This window comes from Vanacampus margaritifer, chromosome 10 (genome assembly GCF_051991255.1).
Source record: "Vanacampus margaritifer isolate UIUO_Vmar chromosome 10, RoL_Vmar_1.0, whole genome shotgun sequence".
NCBI classification, from domain to species: domain Eukaryota; kingdom Metazoa; phylum Chordata; class Actinopteri; order Syngnathiformes; family Syngnathidae; genus Vanacampus; species Vanacampus margaritifer.
Window position 1 is genome coordinate 14,968,604 of NC_135441.1, and position 18,839 is coordinate 14,987,442.

Genomic DNA, 18,839 nt, shown 5'->3' on the forward strand with positions numbered 1-18,839 from the left:
ACATCTTTAATATACAAATTAGACAAGTACAACATCATTTAAAAAAAAAGTTTCATATTGTATCTACCAGCATGTTTTCTACTGTATAATTCACACTAAGTTCAACTGAGCCAGGTATTGGGTATGGCCCACCCTGCCGGACTGGCGCCGCCCATTTCGTGTCCGTCCCCCCACTGATGATGTGGTCTTTTCTTTTGTGTCACGTCTCTGACCTCAGCAGATTCGTTTCTCTCGCCTTAATCCCTCTCCTGTGGGCGCCAGCGTATAAAAGGGAGGGGTGCACCCGGCCCGCTCACACTCTTTGAGTGAGGCTCGTTGTAAGCATCAGGTAAGGCGCGCACGCACAGTACACACACACCGCAAGTGCTTGGTGTGTGGATACAAAATGGTGGCTTTGACAAATTGGATTATGTGATGTAACATAGTCCCTTCTTTTCTGACCCAGCAATCATGTCTAGTGACAAATCCAAGTCCTCTTCCCAGACTGACGGGAAGGCCGCTCAGAGCAAGAAGTCCGAGATCGGCCTGACGTCCTACAAGGTGAAGGTCCCGCTCGCATGAAGTTCTCCAGTCCAAACTGAAAAACGTTGCCTTTTCCCTCTAGATGTTGGTGTTCGACCAGGAGAACTTCCAAGGCCGCATGATAGAGATCAGCAGCGAAGTGATGAACATCTGCGAGCTGGGCATGGAACGTGTGCGCTCCCTTCGGGTTGAAAGCGGCCCGTAAGTGCCCCCCCCCCCCAGACACACCTCCCCCCCATCGCCGTCTTTATCAACTTGTGCGTTTGCATTGTTGCTACATAATGCCGTTTGATTGGCAGCTTCGTGGGCTTTGAGCAGATAAACCTTTGTGGCGAGATGTACATCCTGGAGAAGGGTGAGTATCCCCGCTGGGACTCCTGGAGCAACTGTCAGAAGAACGACTACCTGCTGTCCTTCAGGCCTGTTAAAATGGTAACAACAACAACAAAATCCCTCACTTCTTGGGTCCTCCTTCTCGGTAAGCAACCAATACTAAGCTCCTTTGGTTCTTTCCCAACAGGACCCTGATAAGCACAAGATCTGCCTGCACGAGGTGGGAGAGTTCAAAGGTCGCAAGATGGAGATCATGGATGACGACGTCCCCAGCCTGTTCTCTTACGGCTTCACCGACAGAGTGGGCAGCATCATCGTCAGCTGCGGAACGTGAGAACCGGCTGTTGTTTTTCCATTCTTCACTTATTTGTTGTTTTCCAGAAAAAATAATATTAATAATATTTTTTATTTTTATTTTTTTTCCCTTACTCAGCTTCGTGGGATATCAGTTCCCCGGTTACCGTGGCAGCCAGTACCTGCTGGAAAAGGGCGACTACAGGCACTTCAACGAGTACGGCGCCCGCACCCCTCAGCTGCAGTCCGTGCGCCGGATCCGCGACATGCAGTGGCACCAACAAGGCTGCTACACCTTGGCCAGCAAGTGAGGCTCGGGGAAGGAGAGAAAGAGAAAGAGCGGAAGTGAGGGAGAGGGGCGCAAGAAGAGGGGAAGGGGGAGAGATGTCTGAGGCCTTACCTGACCACCTTTAACGGCCGAAAGGCAGCGAGGGGGAAGGGTGAGGATCTTCTAGACCTGGACCTCATCTCGTGGAAAGGACCTCCATTCCTCACTGTCCATTTTTCTCTTTCTCCCCTATGGGCTGAGCTTAGTTTTCCCCCTTTCTCTCTCTTTTCTTTTTTTTTTTTTTTAATTTTTTTAGCCCCCATCTTTATTCTCTTTCAAAGCTCTGAAGAAGGAACAAGACACATATTGCCGTTTTACACAAGCTTTGTGGTTCAGGGTACAACGTGCCATGGGAAACTGAGTCTTTAGCACCTCCTGCTATGGTTCCTGTGAATTGCACACACTCTCTGATGTACAGATTCCTGGCCAAGTTTTCAATAAAAAAAAGATTTTGTTTCAAAGATGTTGTCAGGTGACTTATATATTTCTACAAATGACAGCAGTTCAATTAACGTGCTTCACTGCCTAAAGCAAAATAACAACTGGATGAAACCAGGGGTATCCCTGGTCCTGTGTTGTTTTAGATGTCACCCCTCCTCCAAAACAGGTGATTCAAATGATCAGCTCATCAGCAAGATTTGGAGAAGCCTGATAATGATCCTCACCTGTGTTTGAGGAGGGAGTCATCTACAACATGGGGGAATGCGGCTTACTTGGACCAGTGTTGCCCCTGAGCTAAGCCAAAACAAAACTGACGTAAGTGTTTTTGGCAATAAAGAAGAGAGGGCTGCTGTTTGTAAACACTTGGGGCCCTATTTTCATATTCAAGTGCCATTGCGCTCGACGTACATACACATCTTAATTTTCAAGTTACAAGTCTCGTCTACCGAATTTGGAAGCACATTGCGTCTTATTGAAACAATGATTTGCCTGATATGCGCGATCCTAATCATACGATTTAACATCAAATGTTAGTCTGTTACAGTAAAAAGATAATTATGTGTGTAAAATTACAATGGCAGCATTTTTTTTTTACACATAGATGTGTTGTTGTTTATTAGAGTTTTAAAAACACAAAATTACACTCGAAAATTTGCTGTATAAAAAACACCTTCAGAAAGTCAGCAATGTTGCCTTGACTGTGGTCAGACACTACAGTATATAGGCCGGCTGGCCATTACACACCATAGAAGGGGAAAAAATAAATAAATAAATATATATATATATATATATATATATATGTATATATTAAAATTTAAAAAAAAAAGAAGAAGAAGAAGGTTTTATTTAATGCGTGGGTCGATGGATGCATTTTCTCACAATATCTGTACTTGTTTATCCAAGATCTCAAGTTCTTTCACACCAAACTCATCCAAGCATGCCTTTGGGAACCAGATATTTAAAAAAGAAAGAAAAAAAAAGTATGTTCCAACACTTTTCCCCATATACGGCATGTTCCATGTCTTTAAAGTTTGTCATACAATTAACGTCATATTATATGTGATTTTTTTTTAAATTAAACGTATATAAATTTTTATATAAATACTGTATAAAATATTACAGCTGCAGACAAAGAATATGTGGTTTCTTGTCTGTTCAATAAATGCCCAAGTGGTCCACGTCACCGCGACATCATTCTCACAAACTCTGAAAGAAAGAGATAAGGGGAAAATAAACGTTTAGCGTTTCGTGAATCATGACACAGTGAAAAGGCAAATACTGTATATAAATAGGAATCAGCACTCACCCTCAAAGTCCACCAAACCGTCTCCATTGAGGTCGACGTCTCTGAGAATCTCGTTTATTTCTCTGTTGGTCACTTGTTCGCCCATTAGTTTCTTCATTGCCTCACGTAACTCCGTTAAACTGATCTGACCGTCACCATTGGAGTCAAACTGCGACCAAAGAGAGAATGACAACTGCATCACTTATGGTGGGAAATCTGTCTCAGCATTAAAAAAAAAAAAAAAAGAAAAGAAAAGAAAAAAAGAGTCATTTTAACTTCAACACTGACAATTAACCAAACAAAACAATGGGCCTGTATTTGAATTACATTAAAAGTATATTTTCCTTTCCAGTGTCACTTCTCATATGTTTGTCCCAGCAGCCTTGCCGTAGTTCCACTTCTGAAGTGTTTTAAAAAGAAATAGCTGTTGCTCCAAAATGTTCTCTCCTTTTCCTTGCTGAAGCTTTTAAATCATATGCTTGTAAGTATGAAATCCGCTTCATGTGAAACATGAGAAAAACTTGAAGTTCCACAATACGCTATCATATAGATAAGGGAAAGTGATGGTTATGTTAGCTGCTAACACAATAGCATAACAGTTATCATTTCGTTTTAAATGTAAAATTATTAGCATAGTGTTAATTAGCCAATTACTCTCATAAGTTAATAGTTATACTACATACATTGATGTAATAGTATATTGTGTTTGTGGGTAGCTTAAAGAACACACATTAATGTGAACTAAGCTATATTAATTTTGTGTTACAGGTCTATGGAAGAACGATTCATCCATCATGCAACTTTATCTGCTGCCTTATGGGTGATTAAAAACACTTTTACATTCTTTCTAGGGCACAACATATTTCATTTCAAGTGTTACAGTAATTAACTGCCTTGTTTTATTGAGACAGTTAGAAATTAATAATACTGTAGCGTTGGTGAAATAGTCAGGCCAAGTATGGAGCTAACAGCTCTTTTTAATCAACAGTTTTCAAATGCAAAAGTCTGTAATGCCTTCATGGCACGTCCAGACTATTGGAAACTACCCAACCCGTGACCCACAGGTTGCTAACTTGCTACAATACACTGTTTAAGGCTGTAGCTAAGTGACAAGAACTGGAATTCTGTTAATGTTCCCACAGCTACAGATTTATGAAAATCCACAAATACGGTAATTGAAGCCACCGAAAAAAAGATTTTGGCAAAACGCTTTTTTCAGCAAACAACTGAGTATAGGTTCCCAGAAAAAAAAATCGCAAATAGGCGAATTTGTGAATTACAAACAGTGAATATCCAGGGTCATTAATAGCCAAAATTGATCCACCGCGATTATGATCAGAGTACCGGTAGCTGAATATCCAGACCTCTTTGAATGCATCACGTAGTTCTTTCACTCCAATCATGTCTGCAGTCTCTGCCAACATTTTGGGTCCCATCAGCTCCACAAAATCCTCAAAGTCCACTTTGCCTCCACCTGCAGGACAGAGTAGACACGTTTGGCATTTTTAGGCTTGGTTAAAAAAAAAAAGAAACGAAAAAAAGAAATAAAGAATAATCTGATGAGCCTGTGGTCTACTCACAAATTTGCTGACTCAATTCTATGAGCTCCATCTCAGTGGGCATGTATCCCATGGTCCTCATGCACTCCCCCAGGTCTTTATGGCTGATGTAACCGTCCTTATTCTTATCAAACTCCAAAAAGGCTTCACGGAGCTCTGAAGACACACACGATAAAAAGTGAAAGTAAGCTATGTTGTTCCGTTTGATGGAGAAGGTAAAATGTAGTAAAAAAGAAAAAAAAAACATCTCACCGTCCATCTCTTCTGGTCTCAACTCTCGGTCCTGTTGAAAACAAATGGGAATGATGAAAATGAAAATGTTTTACTATCTCTTACTCATTCAACAATGTCATGAGCAGGTTTATATGAATCACATTTAAGACAAAACTTTTTATGATGTGTGAGGACGTATTAAAGAAGAGATGACACTGACCATAAATGGAGTGCCTACATTGGTCTGTATTTTGAATCTGATTTACATTTACCAGCATCAACATTGACAAGTCTAATAATAATAATAATAATAATAATAATAATAATAATAATAATAATAATACATCCACGTTTATAAAGATAATTCTTAATTTTAATACACCAGATAAGAACGATATACTCATTTAGTTGGCGTTTGAGTAGAACTGAACTAAATGAGCAAGCTTATTATTATTTAGTTTACAATTTTGTATAAGACATAAGAAGATAAAACTGCATCTTAATAAATGTGAATGTCTTTGGAAAACTTGATTTATTTCAGTAGTTCAATTAAAAAAAAAACTTTAATAATTTCATTTGTTATAATTTATGGCTAAGAAAAACCTAAAAAACACACAAATCCCATCATCTCTTTTTAACTCTGCTTTCTTGGGTGAAATATTTCCCCCCTTTTGTTAGTGTCATGCTAAATTCAGTAGGCAATAAAGTATTTTCCAAAATTGCATAAAACCTGTGCAACACAAACTAAATCTCTCAATACTGTAAACACTCATTGCTGAAAATGACTCAAAAATAAAAGGAATAATAGAAATGAATTTGACTGAAAATACACCATATTGTTAGGAGGCCAAAAGAAATGAAAAAATAAATTAAATGGCACCCATCCAAAAGGTTTTAGAATTGCCTATAGATGCTACAGGGTGTTGCTAGTTAGTTGGGATAGGCCGCGACCCAAATGAGCACAATCACAATAGAAAACAGATAAATGGCTGTTCTTGTAATGGAGAATCAACTGTGAAGTGGGTCAACAGTTGTGCACCACAACACATGAAGGGCAGCCCGCGTCACCCCACGCAATTAAAAGCCAATCATTCATCCGTAAGAGCCAAACGATCGACCCCGAAGCAGTGATGCGGTAGATGTCGGCCGTGATGGAGGGATGAAGATGAGCAGGGATGGTGGGAGGGTTCGCAGCTTGTTACGTACGAGTGTCAGCAAAAAGCCTCGCTTGAGGAAGACGCAGGCGGGGCCTGCGATGTTGTGCAGTATGTTGCTGTTCTTCACCAACGTCCTGAAAGGATCCTTGAACATCTCCTCTTTCACTTCCTTGTCTTCATCTTCTTCCTCTTCCTGCTGTTGCGCACCCCGGAGTTCCCTCACTTCACCCCCCTGGGACTCATCTGACACCCCCTTTAGAGGCAGACCAGGTTGTTAGCCTTGTCTTTAGTCAGCCATATTTGCTAACACTTTAATCATAAAAACATATTTCATGGAAGTTTTCATTCCACAGAAGCTTTTTAAGAGTTTCTATTTGATAGAAGTGACTTGTCTCGAACCTTTTCAGCTCAAACCACTGTAAGGTCTCAGCAATTATTAAAGGAGACAATTGAAAAGTGTTTCAATTAGAGCCGCAGCTATCAAATATTCTTATGAGCTAGTTTTATATCGATTATTCCATCAATTAATTGATGATTTTGTATTTTTGAACACAATAATGTGCATGTGAGGTTCAGGTGTTATTTTTGTCATCCTTATGTTTTACTGTAGTATCTGCGACTTTGAGTGGTTATGGCTTTAAAAGGCGGCACCTGCAGACTCTTTCTTCCTGGTTTGCGAAAAATGATGTCTGTGAAGCTTTGAGACCGAGATTTAACTTCAACCTTTTTTTTTTAATAAATCAAATTATTTGAGTTATTTGATTAATCGCTGCAGCTAGTCTTCACTACATACTGTGACTATGACTTACTTTTGACAAAATACCACAAGGATCAATAATTAAAAGGGAAGTCAAATGTTTTCTTTACAATAATATCTTCTCTGCAGCCCCACTAGTCTAAACATGGTTAAGCAACAAAATCTACACATTTTTAGCGGGCGGCCATTTTGCTACTTGCTGTTGACCTAAAATGACTTCACAGTTCCCCAGCTGAGCCCGTCGCCAAATTTCCAAATGCTCCAAACTACTCCAAACTAGGCACTTTTTACTCCCGAACAGCGCAGAACAGAAATACTCCCGAACCCCCACGTTGACAACTTCACCAAATATTTAATAATGAGATGCTTATAAGGAACTAATGCTGGTAATGCTAGCTAATGCTAATGTATGCTAAGATCTGCTGGGCTTTGACGCAACAGAGATCTTCGCTTGGAAATTATTTAATTTCATACTTGATTTGAACCCAACTATTTATGTCCAAACAATTCAAAGCCAATTTTACATAATATCTATCCTTTCATTTATGACCACAAACTGGCCCTTTGCTAAATAGTGTCCCTGCTAGCTAGCCAATCAATACCACTTTTGTCGGTGACCCAATTGATCCCATTCAGCCATTTGGGTCTTTGAGGCTTTGCCCTCACTTTTATGAGTGGATGCTCCTCATGCATCTGAAAATCTTATCTTGTGTCTCAATTACAGTCAAAAGTTGCACTGCGTTTGGAATACTAATGAAAAATCGGATTCTGGAAAATTGAAAATTTGAATAGCCAATTGCTGATACAGCAATATACAAATTTTCTTGTCAGGCTTATGCTACTCATTACATGTCCGGGATCATAATGGTAAATTTCTTAAAAGGGATGGTGAACATGCAACTGCTGGGCCATTACTTCCCGCCATGCATTTCTTAATATAATATTACAAAATCCTTTTTACGCTGTTAACTGTCAATGTTTGCCAATTATAACACACTGCTTAAGTTCTTACCTTCCCCATTTTTTCTTTCATGGATGATTTGGTGCAGTTGCCCATCACCCAACCTCGCAACCTATTTGTGCCTCTTCTTCTTTTATGAAACACTTTCTCTCAAGTGCCCCCTTACTTTCTTCCTTTTGGTTTCCCCACTAGCTGCTCTTCTAAAAAAAAAATCCAGCTACTCCACTGTGGGGGGAAAAAACCTCTGAATATTCCCCCGTGTTGTGATGAGATGCCACAAAGTGATGAGAAGCGCCTCTATTCTATGCCACTATTCGCAAGGCCAACTGACTCCGCCCACCTTTACCTATCCCAAAGTGTCATCGCCACACATAAACCAAACTAGCCGCTCTAAACCCAAACGTCAACTGAACGCTTCACTTGAGTGCTGCATCCCTACTTCTCTTTTGACACTCATCAACTACTGTAATCTCTCTTCTCCCCATCAATCTCACACATGTCGTATCAGCACCCAGATGACTTCATCCGCAGCAATACCACTTTTAGGAGGAGAATTAACAGGGCAAAAACAGAAGGGGATTAATCGCCGCTCTATCAGATTAAAAAAGAGGGTGTGATGATGAAATGAAGAGAGGAAAGGGTACGAGGCAAAATTGAAAAAAAAAAACTTTACATCTCTTTTCTTTTTCATTGCAATTACTGACACAATTTTGGCATCATGTAATTGACAACTGGTGCAGCAGGTTGGTTCAGTAAACTAAACCTGCAAGTAATTTGCATCCAGTCCTCAGTCTGGAAACAATTGTGGTGGATGATGAATGTATGTGAGAAAAAGGATCAAAATGAACAGGAGGGTTGAAACATGAATATAATTTTTTTTCTTCCGATTTTGGACTGCTGATTGCAATTGTTGCCACTAAAGGACGCCAGAAACAAAATTTGTCATTAGCTAGGACATGGTCAAAAGGATGGCTCGCTTTCATTTATCCTTACCCTGAAAGAGGCTAATTTTTTGTCGTCTTTTGCGTGTTCCAAAATTTTGAAGACAGATTTCTTGTAAGAAAAAACACCTTGCAAGGATGATTTATTAAACAGAGAATTCTCCGGTCACGGCAACAATTTACATCACGTAAAAGGTGGAATTTAAAAAGTTCCCATGTGTCCCCTCTTTTGCGGAATCCAGCTTTTAAAGAATCCAAATCAGTAGGACCACACCTATTTCTCCTCCCATCATGAATAAGTAAATGTGTTATATAACAGAGTTGCAGCTGTGTTGATCTCTAGACAAAATATACTCTCAGGGCACTTTTCCCAAAACAAAATCTAGAGTGGCCGTGAGTGATGATGCGAACAGAGTCAGTGGTGTGTGTGTGGGTGTGTGTGTGGGTGTGTGTGTGCTATTTCGAAGCAGAATATGTTCTCACAAACAGAATGTGTTTTCGCACAGAACACTGAGAAGGAATTTTAGATGAAAACAAGGTTAAGGTCAAATTATACTGAGTTCAACACTATTTCACCTACTCTACATCTATAAAACATTTCAACATGGTTAATATATAAAATAAAGAATTAAAATGTTAATAATGTCTAACAACCCACACCCTCTTTTTTTTTAAATGAATAGCAAAAATATATTTTGAAAATTATTATCCATCCATTCTCTATATCGCTTAAATAAATATGAATGTAATATACCAGGCACAGATGGTGTTACAGTCTTGCCTGACTTTGGTGCAGACAGCTTGTATTCAGTTCCTACTCAGTCACATTGTGAATTGGAAATGGTATTATATTATGGTATATGTTATGTTCTGAGATTCTGGGTTCGAAACTGCTTTTGTCTTCCCGTATGGAGTTTGCATGTCCTCATGCTTTTTCTTCTTCATTTTAGTTTTAAATATACAGTGCTTAACGTCTCTTCACAGTTGCGTGACAGTTATGAGTCGGAAATCAGTTAAGTTACTTTACATTATTTCCTGCGGTGCGGGGGTTACGCTGTATTAGTCATTTCACATTGGTCGATCAACAACTGGAATCGTCACGGCCTCACCCAGATGAACATGAGACTAACTGGCACCAGCAGCTATACTGATACCATTATGACTGATTAATTAGCAGATCAGTTCCCTCATCACATTTCAATTCATCATGTAAATTAGGTTTGTTTGTATGTGTGTGTGTGTGCGTGTGTGTGTGTGTGTGTGTGTGTGCGTTGGGTACTGATCTGGTGTCAAATGTTCAGCAACTGGTGTCCTCGAACAAAAGCTGTCAGCCAGAGATTGACGGTGCAAGGTTTAAGGGATGAGGGGCGGATGGATTCCATGGTACTTGATACTAATTATGTAGTCGTGATATAATCTTGTTTATTTAATTAACTGGCCCCACTTTGACAGTACTTTGTGTCTGCTGCAAGTTTTACAATGAATCAAATGTGTTTGGTTATGGGCGAAGTTTATTGCATAAGTGAAATTTCAAAAGCTCATCAAGCTAATAGAGAGAAATTTCTATCTTTCTAGCATGCGTGTCACGTGTGGTCACACACAAGGCGGCATTGGTTATGTTTTTCAATTGTGTATTGGCATGGCATGGCAATTAGCGGTACTGACATTGTTATGGGTAATTTGTGCTTCCTTGTTCACTGAATAGAAAATATGCAAAGTGGGGTGGGGGTCTTGGGGAAAAGATGGGAAAATGAAAGTTACACTTTGTCAGAATTATGGAGAAGAAAAGGTCAAAGCAATCAGGTCTGCAATTTTGAAAGAAAATAAAAGACGAGGATGAGGAATGAGCAAAGGATGCAGGTGTGAAGTCAGTTTTATTTACTGTATGTAGTTATTTTATGTGCAGGGGAACTTGAAATGGCTGATTATTATTTGACCCCTTTAATATCTCATGTTAGTCTCTCGCTAATTTATTAGCATCTGAAGATGCTTGCTTAATTGCTTCATATGCTTGCTTTTCTCTTTTTGTAGAAAAAACACGCTGTTGCGTTCTCTACTTTTCTGATTCAAATGAATTGACATTATATCAAAGTAAGAGAAAGGTGGTATTCTTAGAAAAATGGTCAAGCAAGAACATCCATTTTGCTGGAGTTGCGCAACGTTTGCTGGCAGCATTTAAGACTTGAGCTCACTTTTGTGTGGGCTGAGGGTCCATCAGGCAGGAAATGAGCTCCTAATTAAATAGAGACACTCGTTTCTTTCCACTCCTTCCTGATTGTGCTGTCACTCTCTCACTCTCTTATTTCTGGACGTGCCGCATCACAACTGACGTCAGCAGTTGTTCTTTTTCTGGAGATTTCCTGCTGACGTGAGCATGTTACATCCTCAAAGGGAATCAGAATGACTCACAGGCCGAAGCGCTATCTTAATCTCCTCTGATTTTATTTCTATAGCTTCGAACACCATGATCCCTTTTTTCCTGAGCCGACGCCGACAGATGCAATATGTAGACGTATATGTTATGGGGCGGCCCTCTTTCGCATCTCTAGCTTCTCTTGTGTCATCCTGTGAGTGACATGAGATGCAATCTCTGCCGGGTTATGGCTGTATCATCATATCTCTGGTTGAGCATGGCACTATCTGTTACAGATTACACTTTCCTGATGTTTCCTAAAGTAAAGGAGCTTAAATCCTCTCCAACACACGCTATCTCATCCTCAACGTTGAAGCTGCTGCAATGCACTTAAGTTAAATGAGGTGGAATATAGTGGATGTTGCCATATTAACTCATTCACTGCCATTGACGGCTATAGACATCCAAAATTCATTTTAACTATTTCTAGTTTAACATTTTTCCCACTTTTGTTAACAAAAGTATAAAAACCTAGAATTTTTTTTGGTATTTGAACAGATATAACATTTGGGATTAATCGGGAGTTAACTAGTGAAGTCATGCGATTAATTACATTTAAAAATTGCAATCGCCCTACGACCCTAATATTTTAATATTTATTCTTTAAAAAAACATTATTAAAAATAAAAAATATTATTTTTTTAAAGACAAGGTTATTAAAAATTACGGGTATCAGGTGATTAAAACTTGTAATCGTAATTAATCGCATCACTTCACTAGTTAACTTACGATTAATCACAAATTTTATATCTGTTCTAAATGTACAAAAAAATCTAAGTTTTCATACTCTTGTTTAAAAAAAATTAAAAAAAAATGTTAAACTAATAAAAATAGTTCAAATTAATTTTTGATGTCTATAGCTGTCAATGGCAGTGAATGAGTTAAATGCAGCTTTTTGTGAGATGGGGGAGAAATGTATGACGATGGATGGTTTAATGCATGAACCAATATAGGGTCAATGACCTTCTTGAACCAGCAGATGGTGCTGATTCTCAGCATTTTCTCTAATATGAACCGTACACTTTAGGGCTGTCACAAATGAATCTTTTTAGAATCGATTATCCCATCGATTATTCAGTCGATTACACGGGTAATGTTATGCACGTAAATGTTATTAGTGATTAATTTTTGACTTCTTCGACAACCCCAGTGAGCTGTTCGATTTTTGATTTTGAAAGTTGATTCAAATTCCTAAATGGTCAAGCTGTCAAGAGGTCATTGTAATGGAAAAAGTCCACATTAAAGTGCTTGAAGATCCCTTTAAATATATTTAAGATGAAAAAAAAAACGGAGTAGCAAAGAGCACCTTCGCCGTCACTCCCCTTCCCCTACTCGTTTAGCTCTGCTCTTTTGACTTTGTACCCCCTGGGACCGCCTGTCCCTATTTGTCACTATAGTAGCCAGCTGGCCTCTCCAATGTTCTTTTTACCCTCAAATAGACGTTTACATAATGTGTGGTTCTAAATAGACAGAGCGATGCGCGATGCAAAAAGTATGTAAACACTAGGACCTTTTTTGTGGGATTCCTCACTGCAAACATGAGCTTCAAGTACAGTACAGTGGCCTTATTAAAGGGCCTTACAGGCTGGTGGAAAAGACCTAGGGAACCTATTCACGGTTAAATATTCACATATTTGACATATTTGTGTTTTTTTATGGAACCTACCTCAGTTATTTGCTGAAAAAAATAAGAAGATTTTTTTTGTGCTCTTACTGTAACACCCTAAGATGCCATAACAGAGTCCAAGCTAATACATAGAAATGTAGTCATTTTTGCTAGCGACACACATCACAGCTGACATTTTGCTACCTGTCCAAACACAGAGTCCACGATGGGCAGCAGGTCGACAGGCTTCAACTCCTCCACCTCCTCGCTGACACAGTCTTTCCTCTGCGCTCCCTCCATCATCTCCTCCAGTCTCTCCTCCAGCGTCCGCCCGTTCTCGGAGGCCGTCTTGGCGAGGTGGACGCCTCTGTGATGGTCGCCGGGTTGCGGTGTGGACTCTTGGATTTCTGCTGTGATGTCGCCTCCCTGCTCGCTGGTGCGCTTCCTCTGCTTCTTGACCTTCTTTTTGATGGCAGCCTGCACCTGTGGTGAGAAAAGCGGTTGGCGAGGTCACACTCCCACACACTCAACCTTTACTTTTGCTTTTCATTTCTAATCAGATACCGTATTCACACACACTAATTCAGAGATGTCCAAACTTATGCTTGGGGACTCAATTGCAGCCCATTGTTGTTGTTTTTTAGAGGCCTCAGCATACAGTATACTAAGATTAACATTTGATTCTACCCGCGAAGTTTGCCTGCAACAAATGTATCAGCTGATGTTAGCTCTTTTAAAATTTTACTTTCACGTTAACACATTACAACATAAAACAAAGATAATCTCGGTCAGAATTCCCTGTCCCCAAAAATTGACCAAAACAAAACAAAAAAATAGCCGTTGTTTGCCTTTCCCCCCCGTTTTTTCCCTCTTTTGTAAAGTTCAACAAATACTAAATGGTAAATGAGTACAAAAGATTGTAAAAAAATCTAATGTTCTCTGTGTAATTAAATGTTAAAGCTACACTTTGTAACAATTAACAATAGCTTTTTTATTTGATCATTTATGTCTGAAACATCTTCTAAGTAAAAGATTAACACTTAAGCTGTTCACAATGAGCACTCCTGCAAGGCTCATTCATGCCAATAGTTTTAAGACTGGATTCAGGTTCGAATTTCCCACCCTCTGCCTGCGTATGTGACGTCATGAGCGCCTTTTGCACGTGAAGAAGTGTGTGTGCGGTTTCATTTTTCGGCCACAGGTGGCAGGAGCTATTTGAAATTGAATTTTCTGCGTTCAGCAGCTTTAAGGGACCAAAAAAGAAAATATTTTATTCATTATATATGTAATTTATAGTATAAATTAATAACAACAACATTTCTATTCACAAGGTACTAATAAACAGCATGATTCATGATGTGTTTGCTCCACTTTTTGCTCCGCGTCAAGGCCAACTCAGTTTAGATTGCTTTTGTTTTAGCGGTAAATGTAAATATAGTAAATACAGTTCTGCTGCTGCTCTTTGAAGTGGTGATTTGATTCCAGTAGAATTGCAGACTTGTTCTAATCTAATGAGATCCAACACAATCATTTGTAAAATAAAACAATTTTAAATACATAAATAATAATAAATACATCCGCCAGCCTTTTACAAAGAAAAGTTTTCATTGACTGTCAGAAATGTATCATTTCAAATATGTTGGTTGTTATTCTTTAAGATTGTATTTGATGCATAACAGCAAGGCATCATAATACAGAATATTTTGGTCATCTTTTTTAGCAACATGAGATGTAATAAATGCTAAAAACACCACTTAAATTTGTGTAGTGCAGTTCTATATACAGTAATTTCTGGACTACAAGGCGCACCTGACTATAAGCCGCGCTAGCTAAATTTGGGGACTACTCGAGTTTGTTACACATAAGCCGCACCCGACTGTAAGACACAGGTGTTTTTATGTTACCGCACTGGGATCCCGCTACTTTCTTTTCCATAATGAGGGCGCAAATTGTCTCGCTCTCATTCTGTCTCTCCTACTGTATTTGGGCTCACTTGGTTTGTTATTCTCTGCCTGACGCTCTTGCGCTTCCTTTATAGTGCGCCCCCTTGTGATCTGATGGATAAGCCGCAGCTTTGTGTTAACCGCAGGGACGAATGCAAGTGAAAAAAGTAGCTTATAGTCCAGAAATTACTGTACGTAAATATATTTTTAAAAATCTATTATCTTTAATACAATAGTTAATACATCCATCCAGTTCTAATTTCTAATAGTGCTCAAGTATTATTATTATTATTATTATTATTATTATTATTATTATTATTATTATTATTATTATTATTATTATTATTATTATTTGTAGGCATAACATTCCATCCCGGCCAGGTTTGAAATAAGGTACTGTACAAATAAAATAAAACAACCTAAACTAAACTATTTAGATAGCAAATAAAAAATGTCCCCAGTCCAACAAACTTAACATTCAGTGATTGTGTATATAGAGGATATGGAATAAACACACACCTGTTTGGCGGTCCTCTCCTGTGGCACACTCATAGCTGCAGCACCGCCTCCCGCAGCCGTCGACTCTCGAATGATCATGAACATCTCGATGTGACACAGGCGCACGCACGCACGCACGCACCCTCTCTCTCTCTCTTTCTCTTCCTCGTGCCCTCCCCCTCCCTGTCTTGTCGCTCTTAGCCGCTCTCTGCTCTATTTTTATTTTTTAAGTGCAAAAAATCCAGCACAAAGTCAGTTGAAAAAAAGGTCAGTAAACATGTGGTTTTCTCTCAACAGTTTCTTCAAATCTCTCAAGCTCAAATCCAAATGTTTGTCCATCTTTCATCCTATGAGCTTTTTCCCGAGCCGGGTGCTTCCTCCGCTGCTCCGCTTTTCTTCTGTGCAAATTTCTCTCTTCGTGGCTTTTTATCATCAGCTTTTGTCTTGGCCCCAGGATTAAGTTCCTGCACCTCTACCCTTACCCTATCTTTTAGGTGACACCCTATACCTCCTGTGCTTTACGTCTTGCCTTTTCTACCTGTAGCAAGCTGACCTCGCTTCTTAACTGCCTCCCCTTTTTCAACATGGCCATCTAAGGAGACCACTCATTTTACCTGCACAATAATACTGTGGTGTTATTTCACCCTCAAAATCCAAATTCTGTATACCATTTTTGCTCATACTTGCTTCTTCAACGTCGTTTCACCTTGAGTAAAATTCTAGTAACTTTGCTTTGGAAATTAACTTTGAGAATTTTGGAATATTACAAACTGGGAACGCTTCATGCAAAGTATGGGAATTTACTGGGAATTGAGGGTAATTTAATTGCACTGTATCATAATAAAGCACAAATAAAACATTTGTTTTGTCATAAGCAGACATCTAGGCAAAATTCAAGAGATCGATTTTCTAGCCCACATGGAAGTACAGTGCTAGACACCCCCCCCCCCCCCCCGCCCCCCATTCCACTAAACAGTGGTGTAGAAGAAGCTTGTTCATACCTAAAATTTCAGCTTGCAACACAAAGCAAAAAAAATCCTCTCAACTTGAAAAACTTTTAGGTCAAAGTACCACTGCATTTGCACGGACTGTTGTTGCTTTTAGTCGGGATTGTGCTTAAATGTACTTTGTATTTTCTAGCGGCGTGCATCTCTCCGATAAAAGACGATTCGTTATCTTGATATATTTTAAGGGTAACAATTTGACTCCTCTTTTGTGCATTTGTTGCACTCACATCTAAATTAAAAATGATTTTCTGATTCAAACTAGTATTATTTTTGTTACACCCCTCATAGTTCACGCAAGTAGGCCTATACAATAAACGTTTGAAGATAAGTCCACTGTATTGTGGAGAAAAAGACAAATTTTATATACTTAAATTTGGTATTATTGTTAACAACACTCTTCTCTGTGTCGGCGTCAAAATTTATTTTCACTTGGCCAGTACTTGAAGTTTCCTATCAAGGCCAACCTTCAAATTTGTAAATTCCTACTTTATTCTAACTTATTCCCAAAAATAACCATTAATTTCAAAAACACCTGGAATTTTACAACGCGAATCCTCATTGTACCTTATATATCTCATTTCCCACCTTTCTCTCTACTGTACATCTGTCTGCCTTCAAATCCTCTTTTCATATCCAAATCCTTTGTTGGGACACAAATTGGATTATTTCCCATTTGCTTCGGTCAGCTATCCATTTTGTTACATGACACGCTGTAGGGATGCTATGGTGTTATTGTGTTTGTTATGTTTTTTTTTGCACGTAAACTCAGATGCTATCCAATCATTTGTTTGGGCTCAACCACATCACCTCAAAGAGGTCTTGCGTGCAAAATCTCAGCCCGCAAGCACCACTGAGCACAATGTGCACACAGGTGAATGTTTCATCTCTATTTTTAGATCACACAAAGCCAAGCATGTCAACATATTTTTGTGCATGTTCTCCCACTCTAAGCAATCAGTTTTCTATGTACTGTATATGCACATAAAGCAATCAGTGACCTTGTGTCAGTACACAAAAGAGGCCTAAATCTCTCGCCCTTTTTTGATTATTCATGAGTCGGGCGAGGTGTACTCTTGGGCCGAGGCAGAATTACAGCTACATTTACAGAAAACAATGATGAAAAAACACAGCCGTTTAAAACCAGAGCTCTCCAGAAAAAATAAAATAAAATAAATAAATACATACATAAAATAAAAATAAATTAAAAAAATAAAACCAGAGCTTGATCATGCTTGGTAGCAGAGCCGTGATAAATTTCCCCCAAACACTGTGTTTGATAGGGTTAAGGAAGCTCAGGGCTTTCAAGTTCTTCCACACCATACTCAACATTGTATGCCTTTATTGACCTTGTTTTATTTGCTGAAACAGAAGAAAAAAAAGCATTCTCCAATCCCTTTTGCGTATATCAGAATAAAGACAAGGCTGAATGAGACCGGGAGCATCAACCCAGATGTAATTCAGTAGCAAGGGCTTGTGTTACTGCGTGTTAAGTGGCCTGCAATGATATCAAATGAGAGATCAGGACACTTTGACTAACTCGGAGGCCAATAAAAGGAGTCTACAATCAGCCCATGAATAATAGACACATTCTTCTCATTATTTATTTGTTTGCATTACAGGTGACAGATATCCAATTGACTCTACTAGCACCAAAGTTGTTTATCAAACTGGCACGGTAAAAGAAGCTCTTTGTACGTGTTGGTGACGTACGAGGTGACATCTAATCAGTTGATTAACTTGGACATAAGATATTTATAGCTGTAGGATGAAACAGTACTACAAATGGTAGGTTCTTCTTCATTATAACAATAACACCAAAAAACATTGTGCCTCCTTATTCTATATTCTGGTTGCCGTCTAGCAGCAAAATATACAAAGCAGCACCAATTCATATCTTGTAGGGGGAAAAAAACAATCAAACATGGAAAGCTGTTTGAGCTTTATTCAATCTCCAACTTGCGCTACATGTACTAGTATGTCCTCACTAGTAAGGCAGTTCAGCGCACTAGTCGAATGACTGTGCCCACTCGTAATGTTTTTTTTCTTCCACTATTGTACTCATTTTTACTCTAGTAGGACAATTACATGTTAATAATGAGGAAGAAACTGTGCACTAGTTAATGTGCACACTATTAGTAACTTTGTAAGTACTAGTGAATCAATAAATGTTAACTAATAGAATTATAGACAGTTACTAGTATTGGTAGCACACTGTTGTTAATTAGTACATTACATAGCAGTAACATGTTGCTGTCCTACTAGTATGTCAAAGTTTTCACACTAGTAAGGACAAAGAGCGTACGATTACACGGACTTCAATCAAGGAGATCAAATTAATCCCCAAACTGCTTTTTGAGCATTTACTAGGAAAAAAAAGTTACTAGTAAGACAGTTAATCTACTAGTGAGCTGAATTGTCGTAATTGTGAGAAATAGAATTATACTGGTACTTGAAGCTTAAGCTGGATATCAAGGATATTGAATAAATGTTCAAATTGAAATTCACAACTTGTAAGAATGACACAAAACATGGTGTTAAAAGCTTTAGGTGCAGTTAAGTATTTGAATAACATTGTAAAACA

General features: G+C 38.8%; 2 protein-coding genes across 4 annotated transcripts; one reads left to right on the forward strand and one right to left on the reverse strand.

The window, feature by feature from the left end:
- Positions 1 to 206: 206 nt before the first annotated feature.
- Positions 207 to 15,664, reverse strand: cabp2b (calcium binding protein 2b). 3 transcript variants are annotated; one of them, XM_077578767.1, is made up of 7 exons: positions 15,273 to 15,664; positions 13,015 to 13,293; positions 5,015 to 5,045; positions 4,784 to 4,918; positions 4,568 to 4,677; positions 3,225 to 3,372; positions 207 to 3,124 (listed from the first exon to the last, which is right to left on the reverse strand). In XM_077578767.1, exons 1-7 carry the CDS (start codon positions 15,354 to 15,356, stop codon positions 3,099 to 3,101), a joined length of 813 nt encoding a protein of 270 aa, XP_077434893.1. In that variant the 5' UTR covers positions 15,357 to 15,664; the 3' UTR covers positions 207 to 3,098. The 3 variants fall into 3 exon arrangements, with proteins under 3 accessions (XP_077434893.1, XP_077434895.1, XP_077434894.1); XM_077578769.1 differs by lacking the exons at positions 13,015 to 13,293; positions 15,273 to 15,664 and adding an exon at positions 7,902 to 8,633; XM_077578768.1 differs by lacking the exons at positions 13,015 to 13,293; positions 15,273 to 15,664 and adding an exon at positions 6,182 to 6,439.
- Positions 245 to 1,938, forward strand: crybb1l1 (crystallin, beta B1, like 1). The gene is made up of 6 exons (XM_077578771.1): positions 245 to 328; positions 446 to 540; positions 605 to 723; positions 822 to 954; positions 1,043 to 1,185; positions 1,289 to 1,938. The coding sequence occupies exons 2-6, from the start codon at positions 451 to 453 to the stop codon at positions 1,458 to 1,460; spliced, it is 657 nt and encodes a 218-aa protein (XP_077434897.1). The 5' UTR covers positions 245 to 328; positions 446 to 450; the 3' UTR covers positions 1,461 to 1,938.
- Positions 15,665 to 18,839: the final 3,175 nt, after the last annotated feature.